Genomic DNA, 25,819 nt, shown 5'->3' on the forward strand with positions numbered 1-25,819 from the left:
GAAGAAAGGCCTCCCTCAAATTAACCAGTAAGGGAAAACTCAGTTTTATTAACTGTATCAGTAGTATAATTCACTGCCATAGCTCTTAGGAAGTTTTGGGAGGGTGATGCTACAACTTGTACTAACTACATAATTTTTCTGATTCTGAAAACCTGAGCAGAATTTTGTTGGCTTTGCTGTTGTTTTATGTTTGTTTCTAAACAGTTAAAGGAATACCAATGTTTCCTTATAAAAATAATACCAAAATTAAGGTGTTATACAAAACTTCAAACATCTCCAGTATTTCAGAAGAATGCACCAGCTTAAACCCAACCCAAGAGAGCCTCTTTGCCATTTACCATAACACTCAAAGCCATGGAAGTTGTATATGTGTTTGCATGACATCTGTTAATAAATGATGTGGTTCTGAGGATGGGAAAAAAAAGTTTACCCTGTGTCCCTTTAATATCCATTTCAAATTGTCAGAAACTCAGAAACCTGGAAAGCATGAGACATAATGAAGAGATCTTACCATGTAAGCAGGAGCTAGAAAACAGAGCAAGTCCTGGCCCTAAACCAGATTCCTTTTGCAATCTTGGACGAGTCAGCACTACTTTGCTTCCACTGCTCTTCATCATAAAAGAGAATCAGTATTCATCTATTTCTAGAAATGCTGTGACATATTGTTGGTTTCATTATGTTGCACACACACACAAACACAAAAAAACTAGGAGAAGTCTTTTTTTTTTTGCTTTAGTCTGCTGATTCCTCCCTCCTCTTTTGCAGACCCCCACCACCATCACACTCCCAAAATAACGTAAGCATTTTGAGGGAGAGAGAAGAGCCAGGAGGAAGGTTACAGCACATAAACTGGGATATCACATATGTATGCATTTCACAGAAAACTGCATACTTTCTACTTTGTGGTAGCCATAGTACATAGCAGCTTGACAGGAAAACAACTGAGGAAAACATCACAACAGAAGATTCTTACTGTAAAAAGATGATTCTTATTACCTAAATCAAATTATTTTCCAAGAAAATTTTTATCCCTAATAGCACTGCTTCCTTCTCTTCTCCTTCTTCTCCTTTTTTTTAATATAAAATCCTGTTGGGTGTAAATGGTGTTATCCAACACGTACATATAGCGCATTCTAAACTGTGGTAGGTAAGGACATATGTCAAACCAAAGTTTTTCCTCATTTGAACATGCACATGCACTTTTTGAGTTCTCACTTTCTCTCCAGAACAACTATAGGAAGTAGGTTTAATTTAAGAACTTATTTACATAATCAAGCTTTTGTCACTCTACATCTCTCCTTACATTAGGAGCTTGGAGATGGTGATGACAAAAGAAAACAAGTAATTGAGCATAAACAATTTTTACCAACTCAAAAAGAGTAAGATTCATTCCCTATGTATAAATTCATACCAGAGCTACAATAAATAATTCTTTGAAGGACTATTTCCTGTTTTCCCTTCCTAAATTCACACTCTTGGTTTGTTTTTTGTTTTTTTTTTTATTCTGTTTGCTTTTTAATTTATTGCCATGAATAATGAATTATGAAGTCTATGCATGTTCTGATCTTTGCAGAACACTGCAACACTTAACACGTTAGAAAAGAGCCCCAGAATCTGGAAATCTCCAGAATCTATTTTCCATCTCTGCATTTCAAAATCTTATCCTACAGGTTAATGTACACAGCGTATGTTTACTGTAGGACACCGTTAAGAAAGCTCTTACAGTTGGTTGGGTCCAATAATCAAGAACTATACTGAATATTAAAGCCTAGATATAGTAACATGGAAATAGTAACAAGTAAACCATTTTGCAAAGAATAATACCATCACATTCCTAACCACCTGGACTTAATCTGAGTTGACAGTTATACTTCTTATTCTAGAGGACAACTGTCAATTGCCTTGACAGATTTAATTTCAATGTCTGCTACACATCTCCTGTAGAACCTATGTCCTGCAGTAGTATATTTGCGTATCTGCTTAGAAACTTTTTCTCTCACTTCTTTCTTTTACCCAGATTGGGTTCTCTGAGGCATGGACTAATTCAAATTTAATACACATACATTGAGTCTAGGATTCTAAAGCTGCTTTGATCCAATGAAAATACCTACAGCTAAATCTCAATTTCAGATTGTATGTAAATTGAATTCTCATAAGTAGTCAATGGATCTGCAACAACTAACAGTACTGTATGAGAATAAAAATCTGATCATCCTAAAGACTGGTTCCTGTATTTGCATCTACAATAGCTACGCTAACAGACTGTCAGATTTCTTTGCAGCAGTTCTCTAAGAACAACATACTCTGACAACAAATTCTTGAACATCTGGCAGAACTGTGTTAGAGAGCATTACGTGGATGCCGCTCAGAGACATGGAAGTCCTAAAGGACAAAACTCAAGGATCAACTTCTTCATGCATTAGCTATGCCAACGTGTCTTTGTATAACTACCAAAGTTCTTTATTGTGTGTAAGATTAGAAGCATATAAAGAAAACAATAAAATGACTAATCACTGTGCTATTTGTTTGTAGTTCTTGAGAAGCATTTTATTTAATCGTCTGTGTATTACCCAATAACGCATACTGGCTGAAGAAGTCATTTCCGAGTGTGGAAGGGAAATACAAAGTTAACTTGGTTTCTGAACAAAGTTAGCTTCTTCATCTGTAAGACTATTCTAGCACTAGTGTATTAGTGTTCTATTCTAATAATAGTGTATTAGTCATAAGAGCTGGATAACTGACTCTCAGTCTCAAAGGATTTATGAAGAATTACAGGAGGATCATCAGTGTAAGCATCAAACCAAAAGGACAAATTACGGCTTCATCTGTACAGCAGTGAGAACCCAAATAACTAGTTAAATTGTAACCACATCCTTCCCTATTGTAATGCTTACCTTCAAAAAGCATTGTTCTGCTTTCATTCTTAAAAGGCAATGAAGAAATAATAAAAAAAAGCACTCCTATTCTACTATTCAATTTATTTGTCAGTTTTTGAGATGATTATCATTGTTTTAGCTCTTTCAGTTTCATATATACAGTAACAACTTTTGAGATTTTTAAACATTTTGATGTAGTGTATTTGCTTCTTGTATGCTATTTTCACCTTCTCATTTTCTATTCATAATCTTTCTTCACTGAAGGTAATTTTTAATTTAATATCTGATTTGCAACTAACTGCAGAGATACTGGAGAAATTCTCCACCTGAAGTACCTGACGAGAAGACACTAATTATAGAATGTGGAAATGGAGAATCATAGAACATAAGGACTTGCCTAAGATTTAATTGAGAGTTAGATACTCAAAACACTTTTCAAAACATAGCAAGCAGCTATTTGGTAACTACACTGCATGGCATGATTCACTGTACATTGTTATTATTCCCTAAAAAGGAAAACAAAAAACACACAGAACACCCTCATAATGGCTGCTTCCAAAGGACAAAGGCAATTAACACGAAAAGAAAAAAAATCCAATGACAGTGTATCAGAGTGGCAAGGGAATTCAAAGATGCCATACACATTAAGTGATATTTCCTAAATTAGGTCTTAAAGACAAGAATTGTGGATTCCTCTGAACTGTTCAAATTTAAACTTACTCCAGGTTTAAATTATCCTGGGAGGAGACTGGATTAATTTAATTGTGCAATCTACGCATTTGTAAAAGTAGAAATCCTTCTAGACATTATCTTGTAAAAGGAAAATAAAATGCTTCTAATACAGGCAGTGGTGTAGCCACACTGCCTTCAGTCTTCATATGTTTGGTGTTCTGCACATTTTAAAATATGCATTTACTTCTGCCAGTCTGGAGCTATACAACCAAATATGATCCACAGTAATGTTATACATACACTTAACATAACTTGAGACGCTTCTAGAGAAGATTTTTTTTTTTTTATAATTACTTATTTACACTATAGCTACATTCATACAAAAACCAGTCACCCAATATCTCAATGATTGTTAATGAAACTGAAAGCCTAATTAGCAAGATGAGGGGACTAACCCCAGCATTCTGGCCCACCTCCAATTTGAATAATTGCATCTACCTATGCAAAAAAAAAAAAAAAAGCCTTGTCAGTTCAATTAGGTAATATATTCCTCATATCCTGCTCTTAAATTGCTGGATATTGTTTAGAGTGCAATTGCAAAAGCTACTGCATTCTGCCATGGATATAGTTGCATTTTCGTAATAGCTATATGGCAATTTCTACATATTTCAGTGACTCGTTCAAAAATCCTACTGCTTATAAAAGCGCTCTGTATTTATTTTATTTTAAAGCTAATTCATTATGAATATATTACTGAAAAAAGCATAACATTGGAGCAGAACACAGGCAACACCTTAACAAGTATCAAGGTATTAAAATTAGGTCCTCAAGGTGTAAGATTCTCCTTGGCAATTCAGCCACATAACAAGCAGCCACCTTACCACACCGCCGTAGCTCTGAACATCAGATTTAGACCTCTCCCTGCATTATGTTAAATCTTTCCAGTATGTTAAAATATTCCTCAAAAAATTTATGTATGCATCCATCAAATTTAGCAGAAGGAGAAAGAAGCCACCAATCAAGCCCTTCCAGAGCCTCCAGAACAACACTGGCAGTCGTTCCTACCTCTTGTTCAGTTGCATGCACACCCCATAGACTTGTTCCCCTTTACCTCTTTCACTTTCTTTTATCTCTCTTTCTCCACCCCTAAAAATCTCAGAGAAAATTACGTTTTGTATAATGATTTAAAATAATCTAAAAAGAATTGCTGATAGGAAAAAAAAAAAAAAAGAATTTAAGACTTTAGTAGGTTTAATGTTTACCTAGAGGGACATCTGGGGTTTATTATTGTCTCACCATTATCAGATTGCTTTCTTCTTTCCTCTTAGCTTCAAATTGCCGCCAAAAAGGTTATTAGTAAGAGAACTCCTAGATGCTTATGTTAGCCATGCCCAGTCCTTTTACTCTGTACTCTTGCTTTAATCCTCCCTTGCCCTTAAAAGATACAGTTTTAAGAGACTATAAAACCCACATTTAAATGGTGCTTCTCATTGCTTTTAGTTACAGAAGGCAGAAGATATCTTTTATTTAGGAAAATACACAAGCACATATTTGCATCAAAAATTCACATTAGCATTAGCTGTACTATTTCATGCAGCATTTCAGCTACCGCATCAGCAATTTATTGCTCCACTATGGCACTACGGAAACTTCCACAATAAAACACTGGCCAGGAGCGAAAAGAGCTGTAAAGCCATAAAAAAAAAAAGTTTAGCTTTTTTCTTGCCCTGCCCTCCTAGGACTGTAAATCTCAGGCTTTCTTTTTCCTGAATTGTCTTAAGGATTACCAGTATTATAAATACCTTCGCCTTCCCCTGACTAGACAATTTTTTCTGTAGATTCACTTCCTGTAGGAAATGTTACATTGAGAAGTACACACACAGAGCATGAAAATCGCAATCACTGCTACATTTCTGTTAATATATTTAAAAACACACTAAAAACAAGAATGAAACAGCTTTCATTCTTATCATCACCTTCTGTAAAAGGAATGTCACTCTTGCATAGGAGATGGTAAAAAATAAATATATATATATAATATAAAAAATAAATATATATATATATATCTCCAAGAAGCCATTTCAAAATACAGTAGAAAATAATTTCCACTAAGTAGATATGCTGGGGAAAAAGCTGCACATGCCAATGATTAAACCTAAGTGTGCATCTGTCTCTTAAATATGCATAGCAGCAATAGCTTAAATGCAGGAGTTCAAATTGTGGACTGCCTTGCTGCATATACAGATTTGTATCAAGCAACACTAAATTAAGAAGTATACAAAAGACAAAGGAAAAATTGGTTGTAAACTCTTCTGCATTGCAAAGATTCCTTTTGTCTGTCAATCAACAGGAAAGTATTATTCCACCATCACAAAAGGAAAACCTTTGGAGGCAGTATAGGTCTGTGTGTTGTGCAAATGTGCAGTTGCTAAGAAGCAAATATGCTCCTCTTCTAATCAAATAGCCCAGCTCAGCAATGCTGCTGGCTTGGGGCAAGAAGCAAATTCCACCAGCCACAAACTTAGAAACAGTCTTGAATTATTTGTTGCTGACCGCTGGCTGAACCCTGTCCTGATGAGCACCATCACCATTAGCCACTTCTCAGTGTATTCCATCAACCGATGGCAATAGCAGCATGCTGCAGTTCAGGCTACAAGAAATTGATCAAACAGCGTAATGAGACTATTTCTTCATGGAGGTTATTTTAAATGAATATAAATATTTTCTTTCTACATAATTTGCCACAAAAGGTCACTGAACTCCCCATGATTCTAAAGAAAAATGCTGTAGTATCCCTTTTATATATTTGAGTTAGGATATCGCCAACAAACAATTCTGGGCATTTTTGATGATCGTGTAAATCTTAATGAGGTGGCATCCCAGCCAATTGATTAGCGGCAGCATTTTATCTTTGCATTTGCAGTTATGAACAAAAAGAAGGTTTGAAGCTATTTTTGAAAATCACGATATACCAGTCCCCTTAAAATCGTTCATGAGAGAACACATTTTCCAAAGCTAAAGACTTACACTTCTGCTATTATAATAGATCATGCATATTTAGCTATACTTGCCATCATTGCTTTATAGCTGTCGCTGAAGACTCTTTCAACTGAACTCATATGTTAAAAATACCCACTTTGCATCAGAGTCAGGTTACTGATAAGGAGACCCATGCTCAGACCCCTTGCCTTTCCTCTTTTTCGTTAAAAGTCAACTGTGAAGAGATACTGAGAGATCCTTGGAATTTAATTTAAATCAACTGCTATAAAAATCTCACCAAGGCCTTCTTTGTCCTGTTTAAGATTTTTAGCCCTATCATTTCCAGTACTGGGCAATTTCTCCAGTGCCGGGAAATAACAATAATATTGATTTAAAGAAAAATCAAATTGTATTTTATTAACACAGACATTAGGGTAATAGTACAACTATGATAAATAGATAACACTTGCTATTTTCTACTTTTAGGGTTAATAATATAAAAATATTCCAACAGGCCACTAAACACAGCTGTTCCTGTTTGAGAGTCCACAAGGTTACCTTGAACAATTTTAAGATAGCTTCCAAAAATTTAAAAAGTATTCTACAAAAAAATCAGATTTCCTACCAAAGATGACTATAATTCATTTATCTGAGACATGGCACTTGACATGGCTAAAATAAAAACATTCTCAAATGAAATGAAGGAATTTAAAAACACAGTTTCGTCCTGACAGGAGTATACATAACAGAGAACTCTTTGGATTTTTTTTTTTTTTTAATTTCACCCAAAATATTCAAAGCTTGTTTTTTTTGTTTGTTTGTTTTAAGTAAATAAAAACATGTTATCTGAAATGCTATTATTCGTATTGTGCCAGGGTACTTAGGGTTTTATATGTACATATATGAACAAAGAATAAAAAGTAAATTAAACAGTGAATAATAATAACAAAATAAATTAATCAAGATGATTCTCTTCCCGCTTCATTTGTCCATTAAAACAGTATTTACAAAGCACTGTCTTCTTACTCATCATACTGTATGGCAGCGAAACACTTCTAAGACTTGAATAGAAAAAACTCAGATGTGTTTGTTCTGCTGAGCAATCAATTTCTAGAGGTTTATATTTTGTAATAAAATATATACATATAAAATTTAACAAAGGGACTTGGTTAAGTCTTCCAAAACATAAGGCCTGTCACTTATCTCACACAGACCCATTAGAATAGGATCTATTATATTAGAATTCTAATAGTTCATCCATAATTTCTTTAAAAAGTGAAAGTTCCCAAGAATGAAAAAAGAAAATTCCATCTAACTGTTGAAGCTCTCTACAATAAACTGAGGTAACATGCTATTACTTCTATTTTTAAGATAAGTAAAAGAAGCCAATTTCTACACAAATCCATATTTTTTTCTAAAAAAAGAAAAAGAAAAAAACAAACATAAGCAGCTCTGTACAAACTTCAACAAAAAACAATATTCACTATAGGGAAAAAAAAAACTGAAAAAAAAAAATCAACATCCACTAGGAGAAGACATCTCCTCAACTGAATTCTATTTGACAAAAATCAGTGGAAACAGCTAAGAAGCCAGTACAACTTCTAGTGCCAAGTAGCCAGATGGCACTGCTGGAAAAATTATATCTACAGACTGGCAGCTTGATCCCATGATTATTGCCCAAGGGAGGAGGAAGAGGGAAACAAGGGGTATTTCAGTGTGATGGACTAAATCAATTATCACCAGCTCACTATGGCATTTTCACATTATTTTTATACCAAATTCTAAATATCACTCAAACAAAAGAGGACACTGGAAGATTCCAGAGATCTGAGAGAGAAGAAAAATGTATGCCACATATTAAAAAAAAGCAGTGCATACTAAAGCATGCCTCCACCAGCTGCATGGCATAGTCCCTAATATTGCCAAATAAAAAACAAAATGTTTTTATTTTGCAGGACTGATTTACTGCTTTATAACCCAAATCTGCGTATACAGGTTACAGAAGAAATCTCTGTATTTGTCAGCATTATGACTACATTCTTTTGTATATTTTTAACTCTTAACTCACAGGTGTACAACACAAATACAGAATAACCACTTTGCTAAAATATACCAAAAAAATCTTTGATCAAACTTGGTCATAATCTCACCAATTCTTTTCCTGTTAAAATATAGTACTCAAGTCAGTTTCTGAAGAAGCCAATGAGGGAGAAAAAGCACCCCATTCTTAATTTCATATAAAGACAATTTTTTAATCCTGCCTCTCTCACAGAAATACAAACTCAAATTGCTGAGCACAAAAAAGACAGAATCGTAAAAAGCAGTATTTTTTTAGTTATTTGTTGTTTTGGTGTTTTTTGGGGGGAGGAGGGAGGCCGTTTGTTTATTTTGGAGAGGGATTGGTTTGTTCATTTGATTTGCTTTTTAATTTGAATTCAATTACATCATTTCCATTCATTTTTTCCTCAGGCAACTGTAATATTAAGGTCCATGTCCCCATGTTCTGTACCTGTTCTTGGGAAGGAACAATTCACCTGTTATCTATCAAGGAAGACTTGGGCCACCATTACTTAACTTGTCTCCAAATCCTCATTTTATAGCACACTACAAACATCCTTCTGGGGCCAATCACATGCATTCCACATTTATCATTCCCCTTGCCTCTTCAATACAAGGTGGCAAGGCACAATAGCAGATACGTGAGGCACATAAATTAATTGCATTATTGAATATGCATTGTGAATATTTTACATATTACCGATTTATACAGAAATACAAAATTTGACTGTTGAAGGAGAAAGGTGTGTTCTACGAAGACGGGATACCTCTGGAAAGTTAATATCAGACTATGATGCAGTTCCCATTAAATAAGTAATGTGCATTCAGATAGGCAGAGAGAATATTCAAGGAAGAGGCCATGAAAATCTTGTTTAGAACAGAATAGGTTTTAGCCCATTTCACAGTACAAGATCATCCACAACTCCTTGCACAAAATGAGTCCCCAAAGTATTTTTGTCGATATAACTAGCAGCAAAGACAGAGTTAACATCCAGGTGACAATACCTTTCATTGTTGTGATAGTGGTGAACAGGTTCTTGATAATATTAAGAAACAGTAGTAATAATTTTAGTTTGGAGAGAAGTCAACATTCAATATTTTGATCTCGTGCTCTCCTCTTAATCTCACTCTTGAAAGTAATTCAACTGAATATCTACAAAGAATTTGAGAGCAAACTATCAAACCAATACTGTCTAGTCTAGTGACAAATGTCTGCAGGAAGTATAGCTCCCGCTGCAATTTTTTAAGCAGTGAACAATGTCTATAAGTCATTTTCTTAGAATAGCAATAATGAACTTGTCCGCACTATGGGATCAGAAAGATTTCATTTGCAATGTTTTTCTTTTTCACACAGCACTTTAATAAGCTTCTTAATGACATAGATTTTAGTTTTCCATTCAAATTTAATCTCAAAATTTATAAATATTAAACCATTGCAACCTCCTTCTTTCATAAAAAGGAACAAACAAATCCATTACATTAATGCCTGGATTGCATGATACTTGAGAGTTTACAGGTCATTTTTCTTCTTACTTAAGCTCTACAAATGTACTTTGCACCTCCACTGAAAGCACTCATCAGTTAAAGCATAAAAACAAATGTGGGGAAAATCTTTTACTTAGTGTTGTTATACACTTTCATGCATACACTGAATTAAATACAGGCACAAATAGCCAACAGTCAATTCTGAGGAAAAGAAAAGCCTGAACCAAATGATACTGTGTAGTGTATGCTGAAGGCTGACCCATCACCCCGACTTACTTGGTAGACAAAATAAAAAAATAAAAAAAAAAGAAGCCTCTTGCCTACAAACTCAGCAACAACAACCTGTTGGACTTGCTTGGCTAATGAATTATCACCCACCTCAAGGTGCCACTGAGGTAATATGAAGCAGCACTCTCATTTAACTCATCTGCCCAGTCCTGTGAGGGATGGAGTAAGGAGAAGAATGATAACTGACACTATTTCTTAACAGGAAGAATGAGGAATTAAAAGGAAATCAGAAAGTAGAAATTTATATAGCTAAGGAAAGAGTTAATAAGGTCCTAAACCTGTAATTGAACATCCTATCCTATATAAAGGAAGCTGAAGGAAAAGCTTCTCTTTCTTTTTATTTCAACTACTCATGATGTAAAAGAACTGACCTAGAAAAGCATTAGCGAAACTAGCAACATGAAATAAATAGAAAAAAAATCTAGTGCACTTCAACTTTCTGTTCTTTTTTACAATAGTTAGTATATTTTGAACAAATCTATGATATAATATGAAAAAGAATGGGTCAAAGTTATTGTTTTTATTGTGGATATTGTCCTGTCCAGTGGTGGAGCATACATGGCTGTTTTGTTATTGCTCAGTCACTGAAGCAACATAGATGAAATAAAATGAGCAACAAACCATGTCATTTCTCCCATGGGAGAAAGGTAAATGTTAAAAGAACACAGGGGTTTATTGTTTAATAGGAAGTTTTTCATCATGATAATTAGAAGTTCAACCATTTTAGTATCATCAATTTGTACACACTGTTAACCTACACAGTATCATTTTTAACTTTACCATCGACTTTAACAGGACCAGAAGTGCACTTGAAACTTCTGTTTCCTTACAGAAATTAATCTCTTCTGTTTTATGCAAATTGTTTAAACCAAAATTGATCAGATTAGCTTTCCATATTTTAAATGCTTTTTTTTTAAAAAAAAAAAAGACATCTTTCTTTTCCAAAATAAGTAATTACTGCAATGTTCACTGCTATGGATCCTGTAAACAAACAAACAAACAAGCAGATCAGTTGCTTGACTTTTTCAGCAGCAGTTAAGTTTAGAGAGGTACAAAGCCTCTTTTCAATCTTTGAATATATACGTGAAAAAGGAAAAGAAAGGAAAGAAACTACTGTGTGTCCTTTATGGACAAAAGGGAGCGAAATGTCAATAGTGTGATATGAAACATTTAGGACACGTATCTGCTAATAGCATGTGCAGTGCTGCACTGGGACAAACTGCCTGGGAAAGATAGTGAAGTTGCAATATTAGAGATTTTCAGGAAAGATGAGACAGGTGACTGCCGAAAATCATTTCAGGTACAGTAAGGATAATGTATTTGCTTGACTATAACTTTTCTCCCAACCAAAAAGGAGCTGAACTTTACATCTTTTGACTATTATTTCAACAAGGTTAATGCTCTCTTCTATAAACAGATTTGAACCTGGGAATTTATACACGCCCGTTCCCACATGTATCCCATTTAACTTGGGAAGCGAGATTAAAAGAAGAGATGTGGATTTCAATCATAAGCTGAGTTTGCAAAATATTCTTCATGTTTCAGGCTGCTCTTTAGTATGCTTTGCTTTTCACTGTGATTCCACCAACCTGCAAAGATTTTATTCTGGATGACAAGGTTCAAAACGCTCCTTCCTATAACACACTGAAGGCTGCAGATTTACGAATCGTCCATAAGTGTCTCAGCCTACCTAATCCCCTGACATTCTCACTCCATTTAAGAATTTTCTACTAAAAAAGCATATTTTATTCATACGCCATAGTCAAATAGGATAATTTGAAGACCATAGAAGTCCTCAGACACATTTTTAGTACTTCCTTCATCTTCACATGCTCAAGGCAACATTTCTAGATTATCCATAGAAACGAATGTGACCTATATTATTTTAATAGCATTCACTATGATCTTTTTAAATCCAGTAATTACTAAATCACACTCCCTGCAGAGCTAACCAGACATATCTTCTTCATAAGTGGTAGGTTAACTCACAAGTTCACTCACAATAGTTACAAAAATGACAGAAGTTGTATTCCTTAATAGTAATAGCATTACCTAGCATGGAATCAAGTTTCTATACCATCAACCAAAGGTTTCACAGTCAAAAAAAAAAAACCAAAACAATGGGGAACATAAAAGAAGGTTATACTGTTAAAGTCTAAGAAAGTTTCAGCATGGCGTTAAACCTAGATCACATCAACCTAAGGAACCTGAAAATTAAATTAAAGACAGTAACTTTCTTTTTCCCGTTTTCCCCATTAATATGACAAATTCATTATTAATTAACACCTCAACTAAAAATAAGTTTGCGAGCAACTTTAAATAAAGTCTTCCTTTTTCACTTTTTATGTATTTCAGTATGCTTTGCTTTCTAATGAATCTAGCGATGTATTTTCCATTACTTACATTCTTTAACATACAGATGGAAGAGGAGTAAGAAATTACAAGGCATAACATTGTAATACAATGTACTATACAAAAACCTGTCGTTTAAGTTGCAAGAAACCTAGTCATCAATAAGTGAAAAAAGACACCACTCAAAAATCAATTATGTTGAGTCTTTTGTATAGAGAAGTAGTACACCTTTCAGGCAACTGGTATTAATGAGCAGACATAGCTATAGAATCTCCATCTGTTTTTCTGACAAAGCTGTGACTACTCCAGTCTCTCATTGAAATTCCATTAATCTGGTGCACCAAGGACCAATGCGAAAATCAAAACTCCATCTAACCCTTTATCAGCTCACAATAACCTACAAGTGAACTCTGCCTGTTAGCATACAGCAAGTTATGATTTTGCTATCAATCAGGCTGTTAGCCAATAAAAAAAAAATCAAGTTAAGAACTGAGTGCCTGGCAGTGCTGTTTTGTTTTGTCTGTCTTGGGTTTGAGTTTGTTATTTTATTTGGGGTTTTGTTGTGTTTTATCCCTCTTCCAATTTCTGTAGGGTGTCTGGACATGTAAGCCTATGCATCATTCTCCTTCGTTGTGATTTAATTGCTGCCAGCAATCAAGTCAAAGCATCACTGAAGTGTGCTTGAATTTCATTAGAAGATATAACTTATGCTACTTTCCTACAGTACCTAATAAACCATAAAGAAACCAAAACACATATGGCTTGAGGGAATAACTGGAAAATTAGGTGGCCATTTGGGAACGGAGTGAACTTTTGAACCAGAAGAACAGAGAAAAAGAAATATTAAAAGGAAAGACAGACTTAGAATGCACACAGAGACGTGTGGGTTTGACCTTTTCAGTACCTAGAAAATTACATTAGCATTATGAAAAATACATATCATGTTTAGAGTTTATAATCCATCAAAGTTTAGATACTTTGTTAGTGCCTACCATAAGGTAAAAGTCAAAAGGACAACATAACAATCAGATTTGACAAAAGGCCTTTAGGTGACCTGTGCTAATTTAGTTATCCCATACTTATTGTTAAATGGATTATCTCTCGTGTAATTAATACACCATTAGACAAAGGTCACACAAAAACTCCAGGATTTTACAATGACTATAATGTACACGTAATACACTAATTCTTTATCTGTTACCAAGCGGGTGCCTTCACAAATTATATTTTGACAGTAACACAGCAAAGCCAAGTAGCAGTGCTTTCAGAAGTCAGACAAATCTTGAAGCCTTTAATTCAAGTATATATAAAGGTAAAAATACATATATATAAATTTTTGTTTTTCAAACAGCAAACATGCTTCAAACGTTTATATAAAATAATACAAATACACTCAAATACACAATGCTTCTCCATTTCATAACCTACAGTTATGCCCCTCTGTTAATGCTGAGAGCCTTGATTCTATACAAATGAGGTTTTACACCAATGCACAGCCCTGCTGAACTAAACTGGTAACTGCATAAGACCGAATGTCTGCCCTATGGATTCAGCTGCTTCACTAGGCTTAAATATTGAGCACTAAGAGACTGCTAAAAAATAAAAATTAAGTATCAAGCTTCAACAAACCTAATCATGCCTATGAAACAAATTGCACCTCTGAGGATCAATTCACCTCTTATAAGGTTCTCTTAACATGGATTTTCATACATAGTCTACGTGGCTATGTTTGAATGGTGGTCTATATATGTTAAAATCAAAACACTCAAAATGGCACACTGGACATAAAAGAGGAAGAAAATTCCTAATTAAATGTAAGTATTTACAGACCAAAATTTGCCACCTTTCCCTCATTCTGAGCTTCCACTAGATAACCAAGGAGAATTTCTCCAAAAATGTAGAAGGAATAATGAGGTAACATCACCTTAAATGTAACAGAATCATACCCACCATGTTGCCACTCAAAATGTTAACAAATTAACAGAGATACCAACAGGCGGGTACTAGACCTAGTCTCATAATTATAACTTCCAGAGTGAACTAAAAATTAATTATTCATCTGCACAAAATCGTATAGTAATTTATATACTCTGGTATCAGCATTCTTCAGCTATTCATTTAGTTTTATGAACGTTATCACTTTTTTCTTGATTAACTTGTTTTGAAACAAATATATAATCATATCTCCGATTAAACAGTCATACAATTTTGTCAGAAACCCTTTATGCAATCAGTACCATGTTATTAAGTTACAATTAGAAATAATGTTGAGATTATGTTTGTAAGCAAAAATAAATAAATGGAAAGTTGCATTCATCTGTAGTTTGGAAAATTAGCTTGGCTTTTCTAAAAGCCATATTCAATTTGACTGATAATTACATTTCAACAAGAAAGCAAAAAGGCTTGTTTTTATTATTTTTTCTAGAAGGTCACATTGCTGAAACGCAACAAGCTCAATATAAAAAGAAGTGTGATTATTATTGCTACACGTTTTATACAGAGTTCTGAATATAAAAAAAAAAAACTGTGTTATTCTGAATCAGTGGTTAGAAGGTTTATCACTTATGCATGTACTTGACTTATCCCTGTTCTGCAATAGACATAATTTTATACCTCATAAAAGCAATTTATGTTTCCAAAGGGAATAATCTGGATAACATAAAATGTGGAGTGCTATGTTGCGGGAAGCATATTTTCATTCAGCAATTGTATTTCGAGAATGAGCTGCACAGTTTGATCATCATATCATGTCAGAAAACATCATTCACTAGCAGGTCTAACTTCCAGTGCCACAAATTAATATACATCGTTAATTTATTTGTACATATACTTAATTTGCCGCCTTGTATTATCCATAGAAGGTTTTTAATATTATTTATACAATAAATGAACCTCAAAAATGTGGATACTATGCTAAAGAAGCTTGTTAGCTACTGAAATATTCAATCGTTCATGTCTTCAGAACAGCCACATTTAACATTAAATTTAATGAATACAACCTAAAACAACATGGAAAACAGCTATGGATCTTAGATTTTCCTTTTTACGCAAACTCAAATTTAAAATGTATACAACAAAAACATTCTACAAAAGACTACCTCAATGCAAGGAAACATTGTAGGAATAATTAATTTAATATTTTATGAACCTATTCTGCATGGAGTTTGCAGAAAAATATCAATCACATAAACCGTTTCATTATTTATACAATAAATAATACAGTAAGCCATTAAGTAGCACAATAAAATTAAGCAAGAATCTGATAATGTTGAATTAACAAACAATGTTAGCACAAATATTCACACTGCTTTAGCCATGATCTCTCTATAAAAACATACGCATCTACAGAAGATGTTTTGTTATCAGAAAGCATGGGTTTGAAAAAAAAAACATGCAGATTTGTGACAGCTTCACTATGCTCTAGGACCACTAGAGAGAGCTCTTCCGTTCCTTTAAAGGTTCTTCTAAAGGTACGAAAACTGTCCAGCTGTGATGCTTATCTGTTTATCTGATTTCCAACACTAACATTCTCATCATGAGGCTCCCATTACATGAGTTTGTAGCAAACTGGCAAATCTAGTACATTCTAAGATAAACAGTGTCACATACCATCAGAATGTGCTTCATCCTCTTTATCACAGCGGTCAGATGCTATTGAGGCACTGTCAGGAGGTGAAGAAAAGGAGCTCTCTGACTCTTCCTCATCTTCCAATTCTGTAAAGTCAAAAAAAAAAAACCCACATTACTAGCTAATATAGTCTGTCATGCAAACAGAATCCAAAGGCAACTATTTTCATTCTAACTGAATAATTGAATCTCACTGATAAGGAGGATATTAACTATCACCTCAAACTCAAAAGCGTCCATTCCTCATGCACCTTGTATTTCAGTGTTGCTGTTCTGGAGCAACACGCTAACTGGGCCAAGTGCATTTTGTTGCAGTGGTTTTCTTAAACACTGTCCTATAATGAACCTACTATCAGTGCTGCTTAGCTGAAGGGGTGGGGAAAAAAAAGAAAGAAAGAAAACACAGCAAAGAGATGGGAAAGAGCAAACGCTGTCAGGAAGAGAAATGGGCAGTGTCAACGCCAGAAGTCTTTCATTTCTAAGTGTAGAGAGGATCTGAGATAGGCAGCAACTTCCTTCCAGAGGCCCGCCCAAGTACTTCTGGCAACACTTTGTCCTCCTCTGCCCACTTTCCTTTTTCTTCATCTTCTTTCTAGGGGCACTCTGCAAATGTAGTGTGCTGTACCCTTCCCACGAAGCTAGAAACGGGATCACCTTCTGAGAGCAACCAGTCCAAAGGGGTTCCTTAATTCAGCACTCCAGCAATGAATTTATCAAACAACTGAGAGCCTTACCATAACATAAACAAACAAAAGTTGCATTATTAGCTGAACAGCACATGATGCTGACCAGAGTGTATTAAATGTTGGGAAATAAAGAGAAATTGCTACAGTTGAGGCTTTTGTTTAATAAGACAAAATTTAATTTGGCCCTCTCGAAATACAGCGTATTTTCTGAGTTTGGTTGTTTGCTTTCATAGCAACTAGGTAAAGAAGCAGAGGGGAAAAAAAAAATACTGGAAATATAGGGAGGAAAAAAGTGAAAATTAAAAAGAAACCATAACCTCAATCACATGATTTTTTTGTTTGTTTGTTTTTAAAGAAACAGCCTTGGAAAATAAGAAATATCCAATAATTAAAGCTGACACTGTCACTAAACCAAAATCGTAACTCTGATGCTCCAACAGATCAAACAGCCCTCTATTTTCTTAAAAAGTATATAGAGAAAAAATTGCTTAAGCACTTCCTTTTGTTATATTCACACGCAAAAGCTTTCCAGAGCTCTCCAGACATGCATCTCTATTCATATATTCTCTTTTGGAGCACTGTACTACACAGCTAATTTATAAACTCCCAAATAAATCCCCATCCACAGTGAAATTATTCTCTGCATCCATAGAAACCAGTTGGGCTGCCTAGCTATGGCTGAGAGTTTTCTTCCTTTATTTTCTATTTAATAATATAAAAATTCAGTCTATACTCTTTTCTTAGCAGAAAAAGGAACATGTTTTCTTTTTAGAAAAAAAAAATTTTTTGCTTTACTGGACTTTTTGTAGCCCAAAATTGCTGAACATCAAATTGGGTTTTCTTTTCATTAATTTCGTATACTTTCCTGAGCAAAGTTTCCTTTCAAGTCCCAGTGCCACACAAGTACTGCTTAGAATGTGAACCTGATTCCAATCTATTTTTGACACAGTCAACTTCCGGTAGTACTCCAGCTACCGTGTTAATCTGATCAAAATATTTGCATTTCATCACACCTGTCAAACCAATCAGAAGTAAATTATCCGTCTCCAGGATTCACTCCTTCATCTAAACAGAATGCCACAGAGAAGAGAGCATGCAAACAGAACAAGATTATGCCATATTTACAACCTGATCATCTTTCACCCTTACATGCAAGAGACCAGTTGCCTCTCACTCTCTGTGCATATATACACACATATTAAATATACACAAATTACAAAATAGACTCTGTATTAAAAGAGCGGACATTGTAATCACAGCCTATATCCTCTCAGGAGTTGTTCCATTCTTTTTCTGCCCTAAATTTTTACTGGCACTAGAATGCAAAAAAATCTAAGTGTATATGAACAACCACCTTCAAATCTCTGGTTTATCAGTCGAAAATGCCCTTTTACCACTTATATTCCCATTTGGTGCCAGAATAAATTTAAAATATTAAGCTGTGTTTTTGTGTTTTTAGGTTAAAACACTTCCACAAACAACAAATTCCAGCAATCAAAAGCCACAAATTGAACAGTAAGAGTACACCTCACTATATCTGAATGTGTAGCCATTCTGGATGACTTACAGGGAAGTACACATAGAAAGGAATCATCTTCATAGGGTTTTACCCTTCCCAGCAATGCACTCTTTCAGAGAAGTTGTGATTTCTTTGTACAAGCTCCCATAAGTGCACGCTTAGCCCATTCCTTCACCAGGCTACGTAATTAGCATTTTCTAATTATAGTAAGGGTTTTGCAGTCAGTAAACCTTTGTGTTTAGCATTGATATAATCCCCAGATTATCTAAAAGAATACAAGCTTTTCTATATAAACATACATATCTAGAGCACCCCGTGTACATTCCCAGGTATATACTGTATCTGAAAGAACAAAAATCAAGTGCACATTAAACGCAGATTTATTATAAGACAAATATCCAAGTCCATATATCCAAATTCAAAATAATCCTTAAACAACACAAGAACTACTGTGAAGAAAAAAGGTACACACAATGACCTTAAAGATTTTAAGATCATAAAAGTATTCACTAGATGTTAAATTGTAAACAAAGGCTTGAGGACTTTGAAGACAATGAAAAAAGATGAAAGATAATCAGGACAAATATACAGATCCCATGTCATGCAGTCATATAGTTAGGTACCCCAACTTTTTGTATATCAAAAACATGGAGAAGAGGTCACAGGCACTAAAAGAATCGGAAGTAACCTGCAGTCACACAGGACTAAATTAAGCCAAAGACTTGCTTAATTTTTGTTTGTTTGTTTTAGATTAAACAGAAGTATTTTAAGTCTATATTATGCACTGAAATGTAAGCCTTAACTCATCTATCATGAGCTGCATTTGTGTTGATGGAGAGCTGACTCAACGTGCTCTGCAGCTTTAACAGACAGTGTTTCACAGAGCTTTTGTGCTCATGCGAAACAATGACTACAGGCTATCAGCTTTGGGTTTTGGCAGGGTTAAAAGACACCTTAGGAGCATATGCTATTAATACACGAGGATATTGCTCCTGACAGTTTACAGAGAGGCTTCCTGCTGATTCTGTGGGGTCCCTTGCATTCCCACTCAGAGTAATCTCTGCCTTTTCTCCACATTCTCCTCTATTAAGGTGCTGCACTGCAGTTTATACCTCACCTTCCAAAGAAAGCTAGATAGAACTGCGTTTGAAACTATCAGTGCTACTCCTTAAACAGTCAGAGGAGTCAGTGTTGAGCAGCACAAGCCACTATTCCTCTCTTCAGGTGCCAAGTACCTAAAAATACACCCCAAAAGCACCAATAAATTAAAGAGAAGCATTCGACTTGCATTTATGTAATAGAAAACTGAACTACAAAGCAAGAATGGGCATCAGGTAAATGTATCCAATGCAATTTGCTGGCATAATTGAAAGCATTACTGCCTAATCAGACTTCTAAAAGCAAAGCATGCCCAAATGAAATGTCTATAGACTCATTAGTTGGCAGCCATTCCATTACAATCACACATAATGTCAGTAGTGCCTTGAACTTGTGCCAATGACAACAGCATAAATTTTGCATCTCATTTCTGTGGTCATAAAATTAATGATCAGTTTAAAAATACTTCTTTGCAAAAGTTATTGCACAAAGAAATGACATGAATGTGTCCCTGTTACGTAGTCACAAGGATAGTTAAGGAGCTGATGCCCATCAGTAGTTTCTTGTTTCCCCAGAATACTGTATGACTTATCTGGAACTTGAAAAAAAGAAGTTTAATTAACAGTAGATACTTAATAGTTACAATAAATAGTTACTTAATAGATAACTAAAATATGTGAACTGATCTTCTTCTCTAGATTCTGCAATTTAAACTAACTTCTTACAGGTTTGATAGCAGAATCAATATTTTATGCTATCTGTAAGAAAAAAAAAGTCTTTCCTTGTAAATGCTACCTTTTCAATTACAGCTCCTTAACTAATTTAGGAAACAATGTACACAAGAGGTTAAGTTATACCACATTAAGACTGTAGAACTGGGTAAAACTTCTCCTAATTATAACAAGGGCTGCACTTTAATCCGTTTCCTATTCTGAATATTTTCAACAGGTTTAGTTGGTACAAGCTGAATATAATGAGCAGGACTATATTGTTTATAGAAGGATTCAGCTTTAAAAAAAAATCCCTCAGGAATTCATTTTCATCTGCAATAGTCTGATTACAATAAGCCTTAAAGATACTACTTAAGCTGCTAAATCTAACAAAAGGCAAACAGGATGCTTCAGCCAATGCCTAAGAAAGACATTGTTGCTCATTAGAGGTTCTCAGATCACTAAAAACTCATTTTATTTCTAAAGAGTTCATATAAAGTGATACATAGAAATTGCTCAAATAAAGCAACTCACGAAAATAAAGAGACATGCAGGGCAAAATATCCTGCCTCCTACCAATTCACGAGCTCCCACATCACAGCAGGCTGCAACAACTGCCTTCTGTCCAGCCTTTGCTGCAGTAAGAGCCTGCTGAGCAAAGGACTCCACAAAGCCACCAAGCAAATAAATGCAAGGTTCTCACTTACGCAGCTTTGCACAAAAATAACTGGACAAAGTTGCTTTCAAATGGGCACAAGCCAGCTTCAGCCCCTTGATAACTGAAGCAGATTTTTAATTTTAAAAAAAATTTTTTTTTAGGATGCTACCATCTCAACCCCTAAGAACCCATTTCTGCAAAATAACTGGTGACAGCCACTTACTCAATGTATTCTTTGCCATGCAATCTGCTCTGACACTCATTCCTGTCTTCTAGATTCTGATGTTACCAAGATAGTTTTTAATGGCTTGTTTTGTAAAGGTCAAGTAGGAATCTTCTAGCAGCTAAACAATACTGGAACAATCTTTGGTTTGTAAGCAAATATGCACCAAAAAAAAAAAGCAATATAAGTTTTACTTGCTGAGTATCCAGTGAGGCTGCCTGACCTTCTGATAAAACCATCCTATGCTGCACTGGTGGATGTTCCTTGTGCTGCTGGAAATTGCACTTGGCATGGACACTTCCCAGATAACAGCTGTGTGTAGCTGAAAGGGACAACGCAGTGACCTGCCTACTGTGAGACACTCCAGACTTCCAGGATAAAGGGATATTTGGCACATTTTTACTGCATCTGATAGTCTCTCTAGAAATATATCATGATGATCCTCAAAGGACTGCATAACAACTAAGCCATCTCTCTCCCATTTATGGTTAGCTACTAATGATGTATTTATGCTCCTGACTGAAAAACTCAACTGTGTTAAAATACAGAACTCTCATCCACCACTGCTCTGATCACCACAAGCTACTGCTTCCCTTTCTCAACTCCAAAATGACTCCTAGAATTCTGCTGCTATTTCCTGAAAAACAGAGTACAATGTCAGAAATGGAATGATCACTTCCACACAAAAACAGAAAACGCAAAGTCTCTGTATACAGCAGTACTCTTTCAGCCTGCCTATCTCCCAGGAGCAGGTGTTTCAGCCTCCAGACACTCCCTGTCCTGCCAGGAGCCACAAAAGCATCTGAATCATTTAAAGGCTTCCTGTAGGTGCTCCAAAATCACATGCGGAACTCACTGATGCTCTAGAGGCATAAGTTTAATTTCCATTAAAGTAAAGCAAAATGAAAATGAAAGGGTGGACCTTCATTAGACTTAAAAGCAGTAATTCAGCAAACGTCAGATCATACTTTTCTGTATAAATACTGCCAAAGTCATGTGTTGCAGATCAGATATGAGTAGCACTGCAAGCTTTATGGGGGGAACTTGTTCTGTAAATTGCCATATTATGACTGGATTTGGCTAGTGCTTTTGGTGTCTCACTTCAAACAGAGTGATAATATTTTTTTGTGTGTGAAAAGTTATTTTAAAAATATGTATTACTAAAATAAATGTAAAGAACAGATGGCAAGTGAACCTCAAACACAAGTACAGCTTCTAGGGCTCAAGAATGCTTCTGCCAACATTAGCACTATTTTTAGCGTAAGCTGAAAACAAGGTTCTTTTAACTAAACATTTTGGCAGCCATGGTATTGATACAATTAATCTCAAAACAGAGAAATGCCAAAAACTGTATTAACTCAGAATCTTTGACAAAGCCCAGATTTCCATATCCTTAGTGGAATATTAGTCTTATTAAGAATGAATCCAAATCCTATAAAAATTGCCTCAGTTTCCAAGTTCCTTCTCACCTCTACGATCAAGAACAGGTCATCTTAAGAGCAACTGCAGCTTTTTGGTTTAGCTTAAACTGCTTAGATGAAGAGTCAAATACTTCAAATTCAAAAAGAAAAAAAATACACTGGGGTAAGAGTAAAAGAACCTTCAATTAAGTTTCTTAACTTAAGAATAAAATACTTACCAACGTAATAAATAGATTTTTGGAAATATTTGTGTTTTTGCTACCATACAATTGGTGATGCGAAGAAACTGAAAACGCAAATCACCATTCTGCTTAACTGTAAACTTCAACACATGATTGAATTTTGTGAAATGTTACCTATTTTCTTGTGTTATGAATTTAACATCTTATATTTTCATAAGCATTCACATCCCCTAAAGAGCTTCTCTTTTTTTAGTATGTGGGTACTGAAGATGTATTTAAGTATTAAGATAAGCTAGTCTACTTAATAACCAAACAGGCGGTAACATTAAAAAACAACTTACTTTTAATAGGATGCAAGAAAGTGCTCCATTCCATTGATTTGGTTGTAAGGAAGTAGATGCCCTTTCTGAAAGGCTAAGATTTGCAAGAGGATGATTTCAGTTTTAAGAAGCCTGGTTCTACTTACTCACACAGGCTCTTCTATTTCTATTTCTACTTTTTTAATTTTTATTTTAAATATTCTTGCGTTATCTTTCTGAAAGTGAAATTCTGTATGTTAGTGGCAAAAGCCCATACAACAAGAGCTCACACAAAATACCTTGAACAAACACTATGCACAAAGCCAGTGGAACTTAGAGAACAAGTAACAATGAAAGAAAGTGGATTGACAAGCCAATGTCCACAGAGCATGTTTGTGGAACAACTTACAAGCTGATGGAGCTGCTGTTTGAGAGACTAGAGCTCCATTTCATAATATTTTATGGGAAATATAAGAATACCGAAAATGTTAGTCCACTTCTTTCAGCCATCAAAAAACTCTTCTGAATGACTCTGGAATGATGACAGATCACAACTCACAAAATTTTTGAAAACAATCAGTATAATAAGATAACTAATACACAGCGATGACACTACATGGTATGAATCGTTCCTCACCCTTCCTTTTAGCTAGGAAAAAAAAGACTATTATTTGCATTAAGAAATGGAGTAATCTGCTACAATGAACAGCAAATATGAGTTTTAACTGTGCATCATAGTGAGTCGTTTTGGTGGCTTTTTTCCCCTTCATATTTCCTTTCAGTACAATGACCCCATTTCTGCTTCATCCACCATTTCCTTTTCACTTTATATTTTGAGAGTATTTCTTCTTTCCCTGGAAGCAGGGAAGAAATGGGAAGATGATCAGCCATCTCAGTTTTAAATCTTCTATTTTCCATTTTTCTAATATAGAGGTGCGCACATAGGTATGGAATGTGCACAAAAGTTGACCTCGTTCAGCTGCTGCTGCTTTGTTACTTCAGTAGCTGGCACAGAATCCAATTGCTCACCTCTGTGCAATGAGTGCTTTGTTCTACACCTACCTGAGTCATGCTTAATTTGCACAGGCCTTAAGTAAGAATGACACTACCAAATAAAGTTTAGTATATACTTCCTGATCTCCAGAGATTACACTGACAACTCATGCCACTCAATCACATTCTCTCAAATATTTTGCAAATAAGAGCAGGCTCACACTTCCCATGAATTTTTCATATTCATGCACACAAATGCGCAAGAATTTGAAGAAATTTATCCTTGTTTGCAGAAAACAATGGTGTAACTTTAGAGTCTTCTCATTTAATTAACAAACACCGAACAAAATCTAACATGTCAGCATTTACAAGCTTCGCCATCTGTACACAGTTACAGCATCTGAACCTAAAAGATACATTATGAAAGTTAGATTAAAACAGCATTATACCCTTTTTCAGAAGCAAATACAGTCTAATAAAAACAATAAGTTGAATACAATTTCCACAGAAATCAGAGCAATCTTTATAGTAACAGTTACAAACTATATCAATTCAATCACACATTTTACTGGAGATAACAAAACTTTATCTTCAATAATCATTTTTTGAATTGCAGAAGAAATTCTGAATCAAGTTATCAATGAAGAAAGTAAATATATTAGGAATTACTTGAACTTATAAAAAACAACTCTGTTCTCTGTAGACAATTCTACTTTTAATTGATATCCAAGTCTGTGACTCTCTGTCAACTTCTGAAAAGAATGTTTTCCAAAAAGTCAAGTGCATTGTAATTAAACAACCATTCACCTATTTTCACATTAGTCATTTTCTTCATAAATTAACATTTCATTTTTCCACCCTTAATTCTGCTGGGCAGTAAAGGGAAGAGAGAAACTTCTGTAAGGGTGCTCAGGTGCAACATACGAAAAATAGCAACAATATTAACATAATTTTTTAAAGAATCACGGATTGAACTTAAAAAATCTTGGCAAACTTTGGGAAGTTGCATTTTCTCCTTCAGTTGAACTGTTAGACCTTTACAACTTGACTTAAAAAGCAGTACGAGATGTATGGACCTCTTGTGCCTTGTTATAACATGACTTGCCTGAATATGACTTTACGTATTTTCACTTTATCAGGAGGCAGAAAGTAGTCCACACATTGAACCTCCCGGTTCCAAAACAGAAAGTTCCCCCAGCCAGTGCAAGATGTGGAGCTTTGCACAGGCTTTTTTGACCTCACAGTATGACCCTCATACCAGCATCCACAGGCTATAGGTCACGACCTCAAGAATTAGCATCATGGAAATAAGAGCCCTTCCAGGTTTAGTTACAGAATAGAACTCTGCAGCAACAAAATCCTAAGTCTTTTCTAAACTGAGCTCTGCAGCTTTGTCTTAACTCCACTAGAAGATAATAGATAACCCACACTTCAGTTTTCATTACCAGCACACTAAATCGTCTCCTCTCCAACTAAAGATCTGGGATCCTGCTATACTGTGAAAACATCCATTCACTGTGGATCGAAAGCCAATATCATACTGCCACTAGCTGAGCCTATTAAAAGGTTAAAGAGATACCACTATGGAGTTGAAGACTTTTGCAATCACTGTTAAGAAAAGAAGCTGAAATAAGTTATCTGTGTTAACATTTTATCTCCCAAGCAGATTACTTTGTATATGCATTCTCTGGAG

At 35.0% G+C, this 25,819-nt stretch overlaps 1 protein-coding gene across 3 annotated transcripts in view; it reads right to left on the minus strand.

Annotated features, from left to right (window-relative positions):
* Positions 1-25,819, minus strand: part of SKAP2 (src kinase associated phosphoprotein 2) — a 108,992-nt gene that overhangs the window by 70,703 nt on the left and 12,470 nt on the right. For all 3 annotated transcript variants that reach the window (XM_010712794.2, XM_010712795.3, XM_019616481.2), the window contains one exon: positions 16,320-16,424. In XM_010712794.2, the coding sequence (XP_010711096.1) occupies positions 16,320-16,424 (105 nt within the window). The remainder of the gene's footprint in view (positions 1-16,319; positions 16,425-25,819) is intronic.

This window comes from Meleagris gallopavo, chromosome 6, assembly GCF_000146605.3.
Source record: "Meleagris gallopavo isolate NT-WF06-2002-E0010 breed Aviagen turkey brand Nicholas breeding stock chromosome 6, Turkey_5.1, whole genome shotgun sequence".
Lineage (NCBI taxonomy): Eukaryota > Metazoa > Chordata > Aves > Galliformes > Phasianidae > Meleagris > Meleagris gallopavo.